This window comes from Biomphalaria glabrata, chromosome 8 (genome assembly GCF_947242115.1).
Source record: "Biomphalaria glabrata chromosome 8, xgBioGlab47.1, whole genome shotgun sequence".
Lineage (NCBI taxonomy): Eukaryota > Metazoa > Mollusca > Gastropoda > Planorbidae > Biomphalaria > Biomphalaria glabrata.
Window position 1 is genome coordinate 26,170,772 of NC_074718.1, and position 18,881 is coordinate 26,189,652.

The following is an 18,881-nucleotide window of genomic DNA, read 5'->3' on the forward strand; positions in this document are numbered from 1 at the left end:
GAGTCTGAAAAAAGAGTTTACGTACATAAAAGTCTATATATGTATAGGTCTGTGAATCGATCAATCGCGGATAAGAATTTATTTCCGGTTTCCAGTTTAGATATAATATAGAAGTCTATGTTCCAAACATTCTTGGAGCTTACACTTGCTGTTATCGATTTTACATTTGACGGTGCACAAATAGTTAATGTACCTTAATTCGTTTATTCAACTCCTATTGTTTTCACCATGAGGCTAAATAGCTATTTCGTTCCAAAGAAATATATATAAACAGTTTAATTTCTAGGAGAATGGTTAGAAACGTTTTCGAAATATCAATTAATACTTCCAGCTTCCAAATTGTTCACTCTACCCTCATTCCATGAAGAGAATACAAGCTAATGGTAGAAAAAGTAAGAAATAAATTATTCAACGAATTAAAAGTTTCCTTTTCTGGTTTTCAGACTTTCAAGTTTATCAATTACTTGATTAAGGCGAAATTCTTTTACGATTTCCGATTTCGTTTTCAGTAGGCAGATTTGCTTGATTTGAGAATCTCTTTTCCTTGAATTACAAATATTTTGCTGCGCGTTAACATACCCTGAACTCAACACATTATTAAATCCCTTTCGGACATTTAGAGATGTTAGAATTGATCTCATCAGCTTTTTCCCCTTTAAAAAAATTCTAAAAATGGTCCCATCGCTGATTTAACATATCTTTAAAATTTGAACATTTTATCAGTGTGTGTTATGTACGATGGGTCATTAAGCAAAATACCAAAATACCTTGCTGCTTTTATGTCTCCGATAAGTATATTCTTTCCACTCCATTACATTCCATGGACTGTTCCAAAATTATGCCTACGTCAGCTTTATAGACTATGAGAAGGCATTTGACAGCGGGGACAGACAGACCTTCTGGAGACTTTTGAGACACTATGGAGTGCCTGAAAAAATTAAAAATATCATCAAGAAGTCATACGAGGGGATGACTTGAAGGATAGTGCATGGCAGACAACTGACAGACCCATTTGAAGTCCAAACAGGAGTGAGACAAGGCCGTTTACTCTCTCCTTACTTGTTTCTACTAGCCACAGCAACAGACCAGAAGCTAAGCAGTATACAGTAGAAACAGCTAGACGACCTTGACTTTTAGATGACTTGGCTCTTCTTTCTCACACACAGCAGCAGATGCAGGACAAGATAAGCGTTGTTGCTGACAATTCAGCTAGAATGGGTCTTACCATAAACCAGTGGTCTTCAACCTTTTTTGGCCTGCCGCCCCCTTTTCCAATGTTTTCTTTAAAAAAATCCGCCACCGCCCCCCTCTAAGAAAAACAGTTATGAAGAAGCGCAAGAAAGCAAATTTGAACAAAATATCATCTATTTATTAATTTTTATGCTGTCAATAACAGTTATCCCGCTTGGAAGACGACCGCATGCCAAAGGCGATTGTTGTGAACTCCTTGGCCTATGACTGACGAGCTTTGAGGTGCCTCTCTCCCCCGTGAGCGCTATAAAGATTTATTCAGGCGCCATTTTGCTCTCACTGGCATAGAGGAAAGTACCTGGCAGCAGATAGCCTCTGACAAAAACAGTTCGAGAGCTCTTACAAAAACTGCTGGAGAAACATTTGATACTCAAAGAAAAGCCCGCATATAACGGCTTTGTCTGCATAAAATTCGAGAAAATATGTAGGTTGCAGTTTGGTTTGCGTAGTTATGTGAAACACTGGACTCAGCCGTAATCTTCGGAATGAAAGGCAAAAACAGCCAATATTATCATTATGCAAAAATTATGTCAAATAATTTGCAGTGATTACACACAAAAATTAATTGTAAAAGACTTTCTTTCAAATCCAAAGAATATTTGGGCCTACTGTTTTTAGGTTTAATTGTCAATTTAGTTTTATTTTTTAATAAAAAAATTACTATTGCTGAATTCACTACAAAATGAAATCAAGCTAATGGTAACCTTGTGCCTCCTTCAGTTTGACAATATTAGAAATTTCAAGCTTTAAATTAGCCAAGGCAAGGCGAAGGTCTCCTCTAGTGGGTACATCCAGTCTATTTCTTTGCTTATTTATTAACTTTGTTTCGCGTAATATTTAATTTAATTAATAAAAAAAGCACTAATTTGGGGGATTTTCAATTTCCCCTCCCCCCTCCCCCCAACCTAGATACGCCACTGTGTGCCTCCTATGTTTAGATTCTTTTTACTGAAGACATAGTTTTGTAAATCTATTTTTTCATGCAACTAACTTTGAACGTAGGTAACAGATATTTAATAATTGTTATTTATATATATATATATATATATTTAATTTTAGAAGCGAATCTTAATTTCTTTATAGAATTGTTATGTAAATGGAATAGATATAGGTGTCCTTGGGCACTAATTCATTTGTCAATAAACAAGTGATGTGAGATTGTAAAACTCTTTAAAATAGATTTAATATCTCGATAAAAGAGAAAATGATATTATAAATAAAAGTCAATCTCTTTCCTAGCAGTCGGAGGTTCGTTTCATTCATTTGTGTTAGATGCCTACCTTGTACAACAATTTTTTACAACCTTACACCTTTTTCATCATTTGTTTCACAAAACTGTTGAAAGTTGCGCTTATTTTCGGCATGGGTTTGTATTTTATTTACAGTTTTATAATTAGATTCAAATAGAAATGAAATTGCGGGCTAAACTTTTCTTGTGTATCATAACTCACAATGTGAATAGTGAATAGATTTGTTCTTTATTCTATATTACCTATGAAGTCATTGTAGCGTCCGACCGCTGATGGTTTCCTGTATGTCCTCATAAGCTACATAACTAGACAATTTTGAAAAATATTTCATCTCTAACAGTAAAAAAGTCTTTTTGTGTTACATATGTTTTAAAATAAATTTAGTTTTAATCAATTTTTCAACAATATCACAAGTATTTTAAAAAAGCTATGCATTTTTCTAATAAGCCATTAAAACATAGCCTGCTTTGCAGTTTTTTTTTTTGTTTTAATATTGTTTTAACTCTAGATTTTTATAATTGTTCATGAATATTCTTAAATTATTTTTGGATATCGCTATATGTTCGTGAAGCCGACATGGTTTCATAACCTCATCTGAAAATGCCATCAAAGAAGAACTTACTTTTTTTCTAGTGGCAATTCACTAAATCTCAAGGAAATATTACATGACATACCAGTGAGTTTTCGTAACAACATTTTATCAATCCTTTTTTTTTTTAAAAGTTAAATTATTCTATTAAATGTTACCTTTAATGTTTTTTGCAATTAACATTTACATATCAATATATGAACATATGTAGATAAAGGCGTATTACCTACTTTATCAAATCTTAAACGTTTATACGCGCGAGATCCAAGGACAATAGATACTCTCTGATCATAGCAAAAGAGTTAGAATTTAAAAATAGAAAATGGGATTCCCGAACTCAATTTCTAACGCTGTTTCTATTCTTAAATTAGAAGCAAGTTAACTATAATTTATGTATATTTAGTTTCCCAGCTTTAATGTTGAAGAATTTTTTAATTTGTTTTGTTTTAGAGCACCTTTAGTTTCTTCATTCCACCTTTATGCCCAGCGCCCCCTTACCGCCCCATTTTGTGCCCAGCGCCCCCCTACCGCCCCTTTGGCTCTCAGCGCCCCCCAAAATCTCGAAAACGCCCCCTAGGGGGCGATATCGCCCCCGTTGAAGACCACTGCCATAAACAGAGGGAAGAGCAAGGTGTTCAAGATAAAGGCATCCAAAGGTGAGGCGCTGGAAGAGGTGGAAAGCTTCCCCTATCTCGGCAGTGTCCTAGACCACCATGGAAGAACAGATGCAGATGTCAGAACCCGAATTGGTAAAGCTCGAGCAGCCTTCCATCAACTGAAGAGCACCTGGAGATCTAGGGAAATAAGCACCACCACCAAGATCAGGCTCTTTAATAATATTGTTAAACCAATACTACTTTATGGAGCAGAGACCTGGAGAAAGCCTTCAGGACAGAAGACTCAAAAGTAAAGTAGCAATTATACATAAAACACTGAACCATAATCTTCAAATACAAAAACAAAATTTAATAATTCTTGTAGATCTAAAGAAACAAAGATAAAGGCACATTTCTCGTCCCATATGCTAGGACAAATTTGTACAAATACTCCTTCTTCCTTAGTGCTATTAGAGCATGGAATTGGTTGCCTGAGCTAGCCAGGAAAACCAGTGACTTGGCAGAATTTAAGACATTGGTTAATATGCATGACCATGGTCGTAGCCAGGATTTTTTTCGGGTGTGTACAAAATTAATCTTTATTACATTCTGACCCTTTCGGAAGACGTTTATTGTGCCCTACAATAGTTTCTTCATGGAATTAGTGGAAAACTTGTAGACTCCCCGCCCTTGCTAGCAAGGGGGTCTGGGGGAGCTCGCAGCGCTCCCCCAGCGCGCCGCCGAGCACTATTTCTGGTATTGAAAGCCAACAAAATGCATATTCTGAGGTATCTACAGTGCATTATCTTGCTATTAAAAAGTTCTATTTCAAAAATCTAATGTGCTATTCTTACTGGCTTTGACCCTCTCGCGCCGTTCGGCGCATTTTCCGGCAAGCTGTTTCCACAACTCTTATTATGCGTAATTCATTTTGTCGGAGAACATGTCCTGCAAAACCTCATGCGACGCTCTGTCGCAACCTTACTAAGGGTTCAACTCCCAGTTCGGCATATGATTTATTTGATTTAAACCCGGTCTCTATAACTGACTCCTAAAATCTGTCTTAGCCATCTTTGTTGAGCCACATTTAGTGTTTTTCAATTTTGGCAAAAGACTATTCACACTTTATTAATAGAGCCCAAGTCACTGGTAGAAATTTGTAACCTCTATTGGCTACGCTCTTGGAATTACATGCCTGTATTTCGCTTTACATTTTATATCGAAAAGGAAAGTTTTATCGTCAAAATCATCTGTTGAGGCGTTTTAAACTAAAAAAATCTCTGGAGTTTTTTTTTTTTTTTTTTTTTTAATTCAAAACCCCATTTAGCTACGATCATAGAATTTGGTGACTGAAGCTTTAAAATAATATTGAAGAGAGAGGTTTCCAACTCAAAACGCTCTGTAGGGGAATTTTAAACACCAAAACCATCTGGAGGGGTTTTAAACTTTAAAGAAAAAGCCATCTGGAGGAGGGGGATTTAAACTCAAAACCCCCTTTGGCTACGCTCATAGCATTTTGAGTGCGTAATTTGCTTTTTTTTTTTTTAATATAGAAGAGGTAGTTTTCAGCTTCAAACCCCGCTGGCAGGGGGTTTTAAACTCAAACACCCTTTGGCTACGCTCATAGATTTTATAGTGTGTAATTTGATTTTTTTTTTTAGCTTCAAACCCCAACTGGAGGGGGGGGGGGTTAAACTCAAAACCCCTTTGGCTACGCTCATAGAATTGTGAGTGTGTAATTTGCTTTTTTTTTATATTGAGAGGGGGTTTATCGTAATTTTTGGAGGCGGTTTTAAAGTTAAAATCTTCCTTAACTGTTTTCTTGGAATTTGGAATTGTCGTTTGCATTTTTTTAGTTTTGTTTATAGAAGAGGGGGATTTCACTGCAAAACCCCTAGTAGGGGGTTTTCAACTCAAAACCCCTGTAGGGGTTTTTAAACTCAAAGCACCTGGTAGGGGGTTTTAAACTCAAAATCCCCTGGTAGAGGGATTTGTATCTCAAAACCCCCTGATAGGGGTTTTTTAAATCTCAAAATTTTAACCCCCTGGTAGGGGGGGGGTTAAACTCAAACCCCCCTGGTAGAGGGTTTTTAACTCAAAACCCCCTCAGCTGTGCTGTGGTAAGTGATGATTTAGTATTAAAATCTCACCTAAAATAAACAAAATGAAAGCAAAAATAAGTTACTTAATTCCGTCCCCCCCCCCCCCCCGAGGCAGGTGGAATTCATTTCGGGGGGGGGGGGTCACGGCTACGCCCATGTGCATAACTAAATGCATGACGCGTAGGACGTAATCATCTTCTTTTTTTTTTTGAAGTAACGTCTGTATTATATAAGATAAGATAATAATGATGCCCCTTTTGAACTTAATTAACACTACTTATCAAATCAAAAAATAAATAACATAGGGCCTAATCAATGTCTTCTAACATCATCCAAGATGAACGTATCTTTTTCCTATTAAACATAATTTTTAAGAATCAACTTCCCTTTCGCTATTGAGTGCTGATAATGTCATTTGTTTTGTTTTTTTCAAAAGGGCCAATTTATTTAAAAGTGCATTTTTTTAATTTTATTTGGCTGTCGCCACCACAATCCTCTTTGACGCCACTGTCTAGATCTATTTATCTAGATCTACCTACATTTGACTTTTCAAACGGTATTAACATGTTGAGACTTGAAATTTAAAACATAGGCAATCTTTTACAGTTTTACCGGTTCTAAAATATCGTGACCTCTCGTTTTCAACGATAACTATTATGGCGGACAAGTTCCTATAATGTGTTTATATGGATACCATACAATTCAAAATATTTAGCTTATTTATGTCAATATATTTAGCTTATTAGTATCATTTATGATCTGTGTTATCATGCAGAAATACAAGGGATTATTTGTGAATAATCGAGATGTCTAGAAAACTAAATAGTGTTGGAAAATCCAATAAAAAGCAAGGTAATTTAAATAAAAAAGTAAAAGTTGCTCAGAAAAATTTAAGAGTCACTGAAACTGACTGACTGTACAGACTGTACTCTACGTCGACGACTCTAGATCTAGGTCTAGTATAAAAGTAGTGTGATGACTGTGACTTAGACTTAGTCTTCGACTTCGATATCTACTTTATCTAGATTTCTAGATCTAGTAGGTCTAGATCTAGTTACGTCTAGATGTAGACTCTAGATCTAGTACTAGATTTAGTTTTAGATCTATAATTCTAGATCGTAGTACTACTAGATCTAGTAGACCTAGCCTCCTAGATTCTAGATCTATCAACTATATATCTTATCTACTTCTACTAGAGTAGACTCACTAGACTGACTAGACACTCTGCGCTCTAAAATTAAAACTAGAATCTAAAAGTAAAGTGTCTGTAAAAGTCTGTATCAGACACAGTGTATAAGTATATCTCTATCTATAAGTCTATACTTTACTTAATACTAGATCCAGACTATAACTAGACCTATACTACCCTATACTGTCTATACTCTATACTCATACTCATAATACTGACTATTCTATATTATAATTTAATAAATATTATCTAGATCTAGAATAGATTAGATATGTCTATATCTAGATAGTAGATCTTAAATCTACTAGAAGATCTACTCTAGTATCTACTAGAAGATCTAGTTATAAATCTAGTATCTACTAGATCAGTAGATTTGAGTAGATCAGTACTGTCAGTAGATCTATCTAGATCTAGATCTAGAGTCTCAGTCTAGAGTTAGGGTCTAGAGTTACTAAGAGTAGAAAGTAGAATAATCTAGATTCTAGATCTTTAATTTAACAAACATTAAACTATAATTTTAATATATATATATTAATATTAGTAAATATAGTATCTAGCTCTATATATATTATATATATATATATATATATATATTATTATAAGACAAAATATATGTAGATCTAGATAATAATTAATTAATATCTAGATTTAGATCTAGTTTTATAATATACATATTATATATAGATTATAAGATATCTAATTATCTAGATTGTAGATCTAGGAGATATTAGTGTCACAAGTCGAGTCTGTGACCCATTTCGACCAAGTTCTAGAAGCGAGGTCAAACCAGTGCTAATGTCCAGCGTAAACAAGTTTATTTTAGGTATCCAATCAAAGATCTTATATAGAGTTTAAAAAAAAAATAGCATACGTCAGCTTCTAGAAGGTCAAAGTTACTAAAATAATTAGGGGAGAAGTTTCCATGATTCTGGAATGTACGATTATAAGAAAGGTATAAATTAGGGGAAAGTCAGTTAGAGTTTTATTAGTTGAAGTGATATGAGTTTTAAGTTGTACCTTAATTGAAGTTACAGTAATTGAAGTATTATTTAAGTGAAGTTTTGTGTATCTTTAAGATTTGAATTGAGAATTTATTTGTATTTTAAAATTATCTATTTATAAATATTAGGCTACTCATTAATAGGTACTTTGATAAAATATTCAACTTTAATGAATCTAAATGAAACTTTAGATATATAGATCTTTTTGAATGGAGTTCAGTGATACCTCATTTATGCTAAAGTAGAATTTAATTAGAACATAAGTTATGACCATTTTAGTGTTGGAAAATTAGCCTTTTAAAATAAAAACAAAATTGTGACCGCGAAATGAGGAGCTTGTACATTTAAACTGCTATAACTTTTTAACGCTAAATGTTAATGTAATGAAATTTTAAATAGAAATGAACGATTATGTTACCACTGATAATTTTGATAATTTTAAACCTGTGATATAATATATATCTATTTTAAACTTTTTTGTGTGTTTTATTAAGTCCTTCATGTAGGGGTAGGTGTTGAAAAACAAAAGAAACAGAATACGGCGGAAAACAGATTGAGCTCTCAACATTCTACTTTTAGGACCATTTTTTTGACCAATTTCAAATTGGCTTTTATTGACATATTATATATCAAATTTATTGCCCAAGAATAGAGGAATTCAATAAAAATAAAATCAGAAGCAACAGACAATTATTTAACTTGAAAAAATGAGGTCAAACACACTTACCCCTAATAATGAAAAATCCATCACTCACAGAAGATATGTCCAACAATCCATGAATTTCACAAATTCACAATATTATTAATAGAAAAATGTATCACAAAGTAAAGTATATTTATAGAACATTTGAAAAAAATATATAAATAAGTGTTTTAAGACATTTATGCCTGTTAATTGAGCCCCCCCAGACCCCACCCCCTCCGTAAAAAAAAAAATTGCAAATTATACTTTATCATCATCATGAATAACAAAACCATTATCAGTTTTGACATAATATGTATCAAATTTAATGCCCAAGAACAGAGGAATCCAAAAAAAGTAAATTCATTATCATCAGACAAGTATTTAACATAGAAAAATTAGATCAAACACACTTACCCCTAATAATGAAAAATCCACCATTCACAGAAAATATGTCCAATATTCCATGAATTTCACAAATTCACAATATTATTAACATAAAACTGTGTCACAAAGTTAAGTATATTTATAGAACATTTGAAAAAACAAACAAACAACTTTAAAATGTATTTATAACTAATAAATAAGCCCCCTCTTCGGCCCACCCTACCATAAAGTCACTTTTTTTTATCTTCATTTTTTTACATACTATTTATATCAATATCAATTTTAGATAAAGGGTATAGATGTATTTTAGACTAGAAAAGATCTAATATTAAATGAAATATTATCAAGATATAAATAGATCTCTCTCTAGTTCATTTCTAGATCTAGGCATTAGAATTAGAGGTCTAGATTCTAGCCCTAATATTTATAATTGGCTTTTAAAAACTCACAGGTGCATGGTGTTTTCTGTTTACTATATATATATATATATATATATCAAATAATCTAAGTTTTTGTATCTGTTGTAATTGTTGCTGAGAAAAGAAATAAAAACAACATTTATTTGGTTTAAATGTGTTTGTTGTTGTTTTTAGCGATGCCTTAAAGTTTAAGTCATAAGTAGATCTATTCAATAGAGATTTATTCTTAGATTTCTAGAATGTAGATCTAGACTATTCTAGTCTAGTCTTATAGACTACCTCTATAAATCACAAACATAACAAGTATTATTAGATCTAGTGTCTAGATTTACAATCAAATGCTTTTTGAAACAAAAATGTCAGTATCTGCTTTATTTTGGTAGCTCTAGATAGAATCTAGATCTACTAGTTACTAGATCTAAATTTTATTCTAAATCTACTGTCTAAGATTCTAAACAATGGAAGGAATATAGCACTCGATTTTTACCGGTCAGCATTTTTTTTTTAGCTCTAATCACGCTCACAAAATTTCTAGATCGAATCTAGAAAATGTCAGATATCTAGAGACTTAGATCTAATGTAATATAATATCATATGACTCTAAAATATATATCATTTCGATCTACTAGATCTATGTCCATGTATTGGATCTAGTATTACTAGATTTCATTTATTTTTGATCGCCTTAAAACGTATTCATTATGATCTAAAATAGATCTATATCTTTAGAATTCCAATTTAGATTTAGATCTAAGTTAAAAATCAATGTTTTCCTAACTTTTTTTACGCTGCAACCATGTACGCGTGTGTCGGCAGTTGTGCATTATGGCCGACGTATTGACGCCTATGATATTGACAGTTGCGAAGCACTAACATTAAAGCATAATAATTACCTTAATAGTCAATATTAATTTAAAAATTGTAAGCGTGTGGCTTTTACAGATAAAGATCTCAGTTCTGAGATGTGCCTTCTCTGACGGATTCCACTTGAATGAATAAAAAACATGTTTTCAAAAAAGCTATTGATGCCTATTTCCGGAGAAGCACTTCCGATCGGATAAAAAAATTAATTCTTTTTTTATTAAGATATATAGATATATATACGTATTAGTACTGATAATAAAACATTATTATTTCTCAAATTGAAAATGTAAAACGTTTAAATAAAATAGGCAATATTTAAGTGTACAAAAAAATAAAATAGTGCACGTGGACTAGCTCTGCACAAATTGCGTAGTGTCATCAAGGTCATTTTTTTTAAAATCTAAGACAAAAAAAAACAATTAATTCACTCCCCTCCCCCTGGATTTTGTATAATAGCCATTTTTGTATGGTAAGAATGTCTTTTTTATATATGAATATAAAAATTTATATGCTTCTTACCTTTTCAAACGGGATCACATAAATCCAAAAGTAAATCCTGTGCTTCGCATTTTGAATACTTCATGGAATTCACAAAACCATAAAATCTTTACAAAAACGAATTTCAACAAAATTTTGCTAACAAAGCTTCCACAAACATAGATCTATCTATCAAAACAAACAAAAACGCAACAGATGGTCTATTTAAGGGGATAATGAATTCTGATTCCCAAAAATGCATTTTCAATGGAAAATCTGTTTTCCGCCATACTTATTTACACATAAATGGTCATAACTTTTAAACCAATAGAGATAATTGAATGAAATTTTAAACTGAAATACATGCTATATATATACATTATTTACCTTGTGTTAATTTTTTGTCTGTTTTTTGTTTATTTTGTAGCTGATAAAGACCTCATGGACCAAAAGTCCTTTGTTTTTACTTGGTCCAGCAGGGTTACATAATGTGTATTGTATTTTCTAATATATAGTCCTAGACTAGAATTAGAATTCTAGATCTATCTAGACTATAGTCTATAGTCTATAACTCCAAATAGATCTGATTGGCGATACTGTAAAAACTCTGGTTTGACCATTATGATTTTTCCAAGTAAATTGCATTATTTATAAATAATCTTTAAAATTTAATTTAGTGTGGGATCTAGACATTCTATATATATATATATATATATATCTTGAACACACAATGTCAAAGTATTCCTGCATGTATTCATTAGACTTGATAAATAAATAGACATTCAGAAACATTTTGTGCATGTCAAAGTCTTCTAGGTCTAGAAGTTGATATGAAAATTTGTATAAAATACTTTTAAATAGACTTTTTAATACATAGGGTTTAAAAATGTTACTTGTTGGTGTATAACTTTCTTTCGTTCCAGTTTTTTATGTATATTTCTACACATTTTTCTCTTATTTTTTTGTTTTTCTTACATTGTTGACACAAAAACCAAATTGATATAATCTCCTTTTAATTAGAGAACATAGTTGCATATGCCTAAGTAAATTATTATATAGTGAAATGTGGCATTTAAAGATCTATCTAAATAATAAATTACAAAAAACAAAAACAAAATCTCTCTATATATAATATATTATATTCTAGAAATCTACAAATAAAAATTTCTTTGAAAAATCATCACAGTAAATGATACTGATGTTATTATTGATATGTAATGTAATGGTTATTATATTTTTTATTGTTAATGAAATGATAATTTGTAAGGTACATTCTCTCATTATATAATGCACATGTACAGTGTATAGAGTTATTGTAAAGTTTAGGAGTTTTTTTTAAAATGTCTCCATCAGGATTTAAGCACTGGAAATTCAGATTGGCTTTCAATTATTTAAATAATATATAACCACTTGACCATGCTATTACTTGTTTTAAATAATAATGCTAATAAAGAATACCAATATACATCAGTGTTCTTTTGTTTCACTTTTAATTTTCAGTACTTCTTGATCAAATATTTAAGGTTGATCAGCTTTTTAAATAATATAGAACATGCATCTGGCTAGACATGGCCATTATGTGCTGACCATAGTACTTTGCATTAATATGTTGAATTATTTCTACTTATAGATAACCAGTGGATTAACAGTGATGTTAAAGTCAGCACTGGGTTGCCCCCTCAAGTTGATGGACAGATTAGATGTTTCTGTAAACTAACAGTTGCTCAGTTAGTATGGACCATACCCAAGCCACCAGATCTGGCTCTTGTCAGAGTGAAATGGTGGGGAGAAGAAGGCACTGGCATTTTCTTTTGGTAAAAAAAATAATTAGTCAATATTGAGCAAAGTACATTTTTTTTTTATTAGTAAGATTAGTAAACACAGAATGTTTACTCTACACTAGTTTAAAATATTATTAGCCAAAAGTTAACGTTCTTTTTTCACTAACCTAATATATATAAAATACAATTGCCTAATTCACTCACAAGAGAAAGCAATAAGGTTGAGATGATATGATCTGTGTAAAAATATGTCATACTTGAATCTCTTTGTACTTATTTTACTTTTTTCTTTATATCTAATTTTTAAGCATATTTGGTTAATTTATTGATTTTAATAATATTACTGCAAAATTAAATTTGTATTTTAAAATAAATAGTGTCTTAACTTCTTAATACAGTGTACATATAATGTATTTATTTAAAGCGATCAATTTTAACCAATTTTTTTATTGATAAATCTCAGCAGCACTAATACATACATTTTTTAAAACAAAAAAGGCATAACAATGTATCTTTATTCCATTTTTACCTAACAGCCCATTTGATGTTAAGAAAGGCAACAAAATAAATTGTAAAACAACAGCTAGATACCCTGTTAGATCCGGACCCATGCAGTTTGCCACATATTTAACAGACATGGACAAACTTACATTGGATGTGATGACATCACCTAATTCAGATATTATTGGTCAAGCTCATGTCAATCAGATTGGCCTTTTATCAAACACAAGACCAATAAATGGGTAAGTTTTACTGAAATTATCTTTTTTTTAACTGGCTGATATGTGTGTTGCTGATTGGCATAAATTTCTTGTCTACCTATCAAAGGGCTCTATTTCAAATCCTGACTCAGCAGAGTTCATATAAAATTATGATTTAGCACTTCAAATAATTGTTTTGCAATTTATGTTAGTAGAAGTTTCAAGTCATACATTTTATTCCATACACATCCAACCATTTTCTCCTTGATTTATTTCAGATTTTTTCCAGTTATTTCTGCCACAGGCCAGAAGCTAGCCAATTTACAAGTGGCCCTTGTTCTTGAACCTCTAATGGGTACCTTTATTTACCTTTTCATTCATTTAGCTTTAGATTAATTGTTATTGTGTATAAATGTGTTCTATGATAATACATTAAGAAAAACATTTTAATCAGATTTATACTTGTAAGAGTCTTATAATTAAAAGGACTGAACATTATGTTGCTTTGCTATATATCACTTTGTAATTTTCAACAGTTTCCTATGACGATAAAGGTGCTGTTCCCACTACAGATATTGGTTTAGAAACGTATAAAAAGGATGCACACTCAGTGATTGTGTCTGATGCTTCTTACACCACACCACACATGGATGTCCCATCTAGGCCAGTTATCACTCTGCTCAAATCTCCAATATCAGTATGTATTATATTTTTTATTTTAAGCAGCTTCCCAGTAGGATCTGCTTTTGTTTCTTCCATTCTGTTGTCTCTCAAATATGAGGTGCTTGTAGGTAGCTGGTAGTTGGTGTACAGAAGTCATAGAGTCTTTGTTATTTCTTTTAACTTGTAGTCTATCTGCTCCTTTTAAAAAAGTCAGTTTCTTGATATCATCGATTTCTTTGTTTATAATTATTAAATTATTATAATTTATTAAAACACTGAAAAGGGGCACTCATTGTTGTCTGTTTGTCCACCTAGAGACACACATCTCCAAAAGAAAAAGGCTTATTGAAATCTGATTTCACCTTCATGTCTATCATGTACAGATTAGGTGCAAGAGCTTGTTATGGATGTTACTGTTTCAGCTTGCCCTTTGATGAGGATTACAGTCTTTAAATGATGAATCCACATTGGCCCTCTATGAGCACCTTTTATACAAAACTACCCTTGAAATCTCATTTTAATTTGTCCTCTATTATTGGGCTCTCTCTCTAAATATTTACTGTTTATTTCAATGACACAGGGCACTATTGAATAGATGGCCAGAAGTTAATCAATTGATTGTCAGATTGACTTAACATTACTTCTCCAGAACTTCACTTCAATTGCTTCACTTGTCCTATGAAAGTCAATTGTCCTATAAACTTCTAGATATTGAAAAAGATTAATTAATTAAAAGCTTTTTAATTTTGTTTTAGTTTGTAAACATAACTTATAATTGGTTTTATCATCAACACTTCTTATTATTTCACTAATGAAGCAACTTTATATCGCAAGTCTACAAATATTCATTCAAATTACCAGGAAATGAAGAGCCATCAAAGTATTCCTGATGGTGGGACGGTAGCCATAACAACGAGTGGAGATGTAGTTCATATACCTCATCAAAATACTGTTTCATCATCCAGCAGTCTTCCTTACCAATACAATGTCAATAATAGTGCTATGCAACGAGGCAAGTTTCTCACATGTATACTTTTGTTTTGAAATTTTATTTTTTAACAAAGTTATATCAATTCACTCTATATGTCTGTCTGATACAAAGTTTGTACATCTCCCACACCCAATCTCAGATCAAGCTGAATTCAGCACAATTATTTCTTTTATCTGACACAACAAGATTAAAAAAAAATATTAACCAATTAGTTAATTAACTATTAGTAATTGATTATTTTGTTTTGTATCAAAAGGGAAGGAAATTAATCCCCTTTATGCTTTGTTGAGAAAAATTGGTAGTCAGTTTAAAGTTTGAAAAGAATAATAAATAATAAAAAAAACTATTTTCATAAACACTTCAATTGCAGAACAGTTAGTGTATTGGCTTGAGGTGGCTAGAACTCTCAGGTTTGAATTCAGGCTGTTCAACTTAAGAAATTTATTTTTAAAAATACATTTACGGTCATCACGGTAACATTCACACAAATACAGCCTTCCCCCTTTTGAACTGATCCAGAAAAGTGATAGGATCATAGCGTAATCAAAAAGCTAAAAGCATGAAACTGGACTAAACAAAAACAGTTTGTAAATATATTTCTAATTGCACATTTATTATTGTTAGTCTAGATCTATTGGAAATTTAATTACATGACTGATCCTATGCTTGATGTATGCTTAATTTTTTAAGATAAATATTTTTTATATTATCTTGTTTTTTTTTTTTTTTTTGTTGTTTTTTTTTTTTTTAGATTTTTCAGCATTATATGTACAATTTATTATTTTGCCTATAAAAAAAAAAAAATATTTACAATAAATTTCAATATTATTATTATATTATATTGAAAATCAGTAGTAAATTATAGAATCTTTATTTATCTTTCCTAATAGGTTTGCTTTTTTTTTTCATTGTTTATAGCTAATATTTCATTAGCTTGATGATATGATGTGCAAATATTTAGTTTGTTGGATATAAGATAAATAATTTTCATCTTATATATTTTAATTTTTGAAATTGGCTCAATGAACTCAAAGCATTCCTTCAGTATGTTAGTTAATAATCTTGTACTCTTACAGAAAGTCCTGTGAAAGGAGGCAGGGATGTACTCTCTGTTCTGGTGGACAAGGGCAATAAACTAAGAGAGGCAATGATTGTTTCATCCATGCACACTGACCTCAACGCTGGGCATGTCACCTTACCAAACAGTTCAGGGTAAAAATGGAATTTTAAGAAGTTTTATTAGCTGCATTTTTTGTTACTTACATTGTTAATTTGTTTTTTCATTAACTGCCATGGGTAAAATATATTGAATTTGATGTAATAGTGAAATAATAGTGAAATAATTTATTAAAATTTTGTTTTCAAAGCTTATACATTGTTAATGCAACTTTGAAATATTAGCAAAACTAAAAATGTAATATACCTCCAACTATAATGATGAATTAAGTAGGCACCCCTAAATTAGAAAACAATAAGGCCTGGTGATGGTTAGACTATGGCCAGATTTTAAAGTTTTTATGTTGACACATACAAAATCTCTTCTTTTGATTGCCATCTCCTGTACGCTCAAACATGTTGCAAGCTCCTTCAGGCAATGATTCTCATTTTCTGAGCTGCCACATATTCCTCAAATTTGTTGGAAGCCCATATGTAGCTTCTGAAGATCTATTCGCCACAAGTAAATAGAAGCTATGCTGTGAATGTTTATTTATTTAATGAATTAATACAAATTAACATTGACTACTTGTTTTAATTTACTTCAAATACTAGGATATAATGTGATCATCGTAGATCAATTAGCTTTTTCTTTCTTCTTCTTTCTTTTTTTTTTTAATTCTGGTAGATTCTCAGTAAAACCTTTTTGCAGTTTAAAGATGTAAATTTTTTAATCCTCAGTCTTATATCTGGCCATTCTAACTCTGGTCTGGCAACTGCTATTCTGAATGAGGAGCACAATGGTCACTCCAAGTCTGCCATAGACTTACTGATGACCTCTCCTGTAAGAAATCATGACTTTCAGGTAGGAAGCGATTCTGACACTTTTATTATCATTATGTTTATTTTAATGATTTTGTTAATTTGTGGTCTATAGTATATATATATATATATATATGTTGTACTTTTAAACAATACATTTCTGAATATGTTTCAACTATTCAATCAGTTACTTACTACTTACTAAAGTATCATTTTTAATCATTAAAAAAAGTGTAAGAAAAGAACATTGAAGGAATTCAAATGATAACTGTCCCTTGTTAAACACCATTAGACATTGTTCAAGACATTTGTTTCTAGATAGTATTTTTTTCAAAATGTTTCTATTTCAAATAGGTGATTTTTTTAAAAAAAATATTTATAGATATATGTTAATGTCTAGATATGTTAGATCAAAGTAACAGAGGAATTACTTTCATATTCCTGGTTAGAGTGTTGTAGATAAGGAATTATAAAATTTTAACATAATAAAGTTACAAGCTTACAGTAAATTGTTAACCCTGTAAAAAGCTTCATGTCTGGAAGGAAGGGTTTTATTTATTCCTCTCTCTTCTATTCCCCTCCCTAACTTCACTATGAAACTTGTATGTGTATGTTGTGTTATTGTAAATCTGAGTTGAACTAGAGCAATCTTGTTTTATAGATGTACAAAATAATGAATGGTTTGAGTCCTGGAACAAGCATGTCTTCAGACATGGGCTATGACTTGATGATGAGTGAAACAGAGGATCCATTACATGAGAACTCCATCCTGCAAGACTTGTTTTACTATCACTCTGTAAGTCTCCAATGTTAGTTGGGGAATTGTTAATAGTAGCTACTATATTATTATTCAGTTCCTATTGGTAGCTTACACTCTCTTCATTGGAAAAGCTGGGAAGTTAAGTGGGTGCAAGTCCGGAAATGCCGAAAAACTGGCAGTGAAGCTGATGTGGGTTTGATCCCCATACTGGCCAATTTTGTATGTTTTTGTTTAAGATTCAATAGGATTAGATCCTGTCTGATTCAGATTAGATCCTAACCAATTAGAATCAAATACAATTCTATTTTATTTGAACACGAAGAGGGAATTGACTTTTTTTACAATTTGTATATTGTTTTTTTTTTTAGGTTAAAGAACAAATTTGTTGTTTTTTTTAGATAAAAATCTAATTATTTTAGTGTATACCAAATAAATACTAAACCTGGCATAATTGAAGAAATAGTCATTTGTAAAGGTTTTATTAATTCATTTTTGACTAGTAAGAGCTAAAGGCATAACTTATTTAAGTTAGCACCTTAACAGCTGTGGACTCTGAGAACTATTTGATATATTTCTAAATTATTTTTATTTTAGGATACTGGAGAACTAGCAATGAGTGACATGAGTGGCTTTGAGCATTCACCAAATCATAAGTTGATGAATAATTATGTCTCACTGCCTGCCAGACTCCCTGGAGGGTCTCCTCTTGCCATGCGATATCCTTTAGAGGAACCAGGAAATCATGTAGGAGTTGTTCTTTTCATTCTCCTGTTAACAACTGACTTATTTTAATGCATTAAGCCAAAAGTGGTACCTTGCAAGTTTTAAAATGGTGCTTTTAAGAATAATTTATAATTAATTGCTTAAATAAATGTGCAACTTTCATGCTTATAGCATGCTTAGAGCATTATGGCCCAATCTTATTTGTGGACCAGTGGGGGGGAGAAGGTTTTCTGTGCTACCTTTAGGCGCTCGGTAAACACAACTCTGCTCAAGTCAGGTTTCGAATCTTGAGCCCCCTTGATAGGTATCCAAGCCAAGTTTAAGCGTACTTAGCCTCTAGACCACACATCCCACCAGCCATATGCATGAAGAAATACAAACCATCTTGGGTAATATGTAAATGATAAACTTGTAGATATTGTAATTAAAATTCAAAAGAATTAATTTCTCTGTACATTTACTTTCTTAAAAACAAATC

General features: G+C 31.6%; 1 protein-coding gene across 1 annotated transcript in view; it reads left to right on the top strand.

The window, feature by feature from the left end:
- Positions 1-6,439: 6,439 nt before the first annotated feature.
- The window catches only part of LOC106050191 (C2 domain-containing protein 3-like), a 41,781-nt gene continuing 29,339 nt past the window's right edge, over positions 6,440-18,881 (top strand). The window contains exons 1-10 of the mRNA XM_056039336.1: positions 6,440-6,640; positions 12,438-12,621; positions 13,125-13,331; positions 13,568-13,644; positions 13,826-13,986; positions 14,814-14,979; positions 16,008-16,155; positions 16,840-16,963; positions 17,582-17,716; positions 18,275-18,424. Coding sequence (XP_055895311.1) covers positions 6,595-6,640; positions 12,438-12,621; positions 13,125-13,331; positions 13,568-13,644; positions 13,826-13,986; positions 14,814-14,979; positions 16,008-16,155; positions 16,840-16,963; positions 17,582-17,716; positions 18,275-18,424 — 1,398 coding nt within the window. The 5' untranslated portion in view covers positions 6,440-6,594. The remainder of the gene's footprint in view (positions 6,641-12,437; positions 12,622-13,124; positions 13,332-13,567; positions 13,645-13,825; positions 13,987-14,813; positions 14,980-16,007; positions 16,156-16,839; positions 16,964-17,581; positions 17,717-18,274; positions 18,425-18,881) is intronic.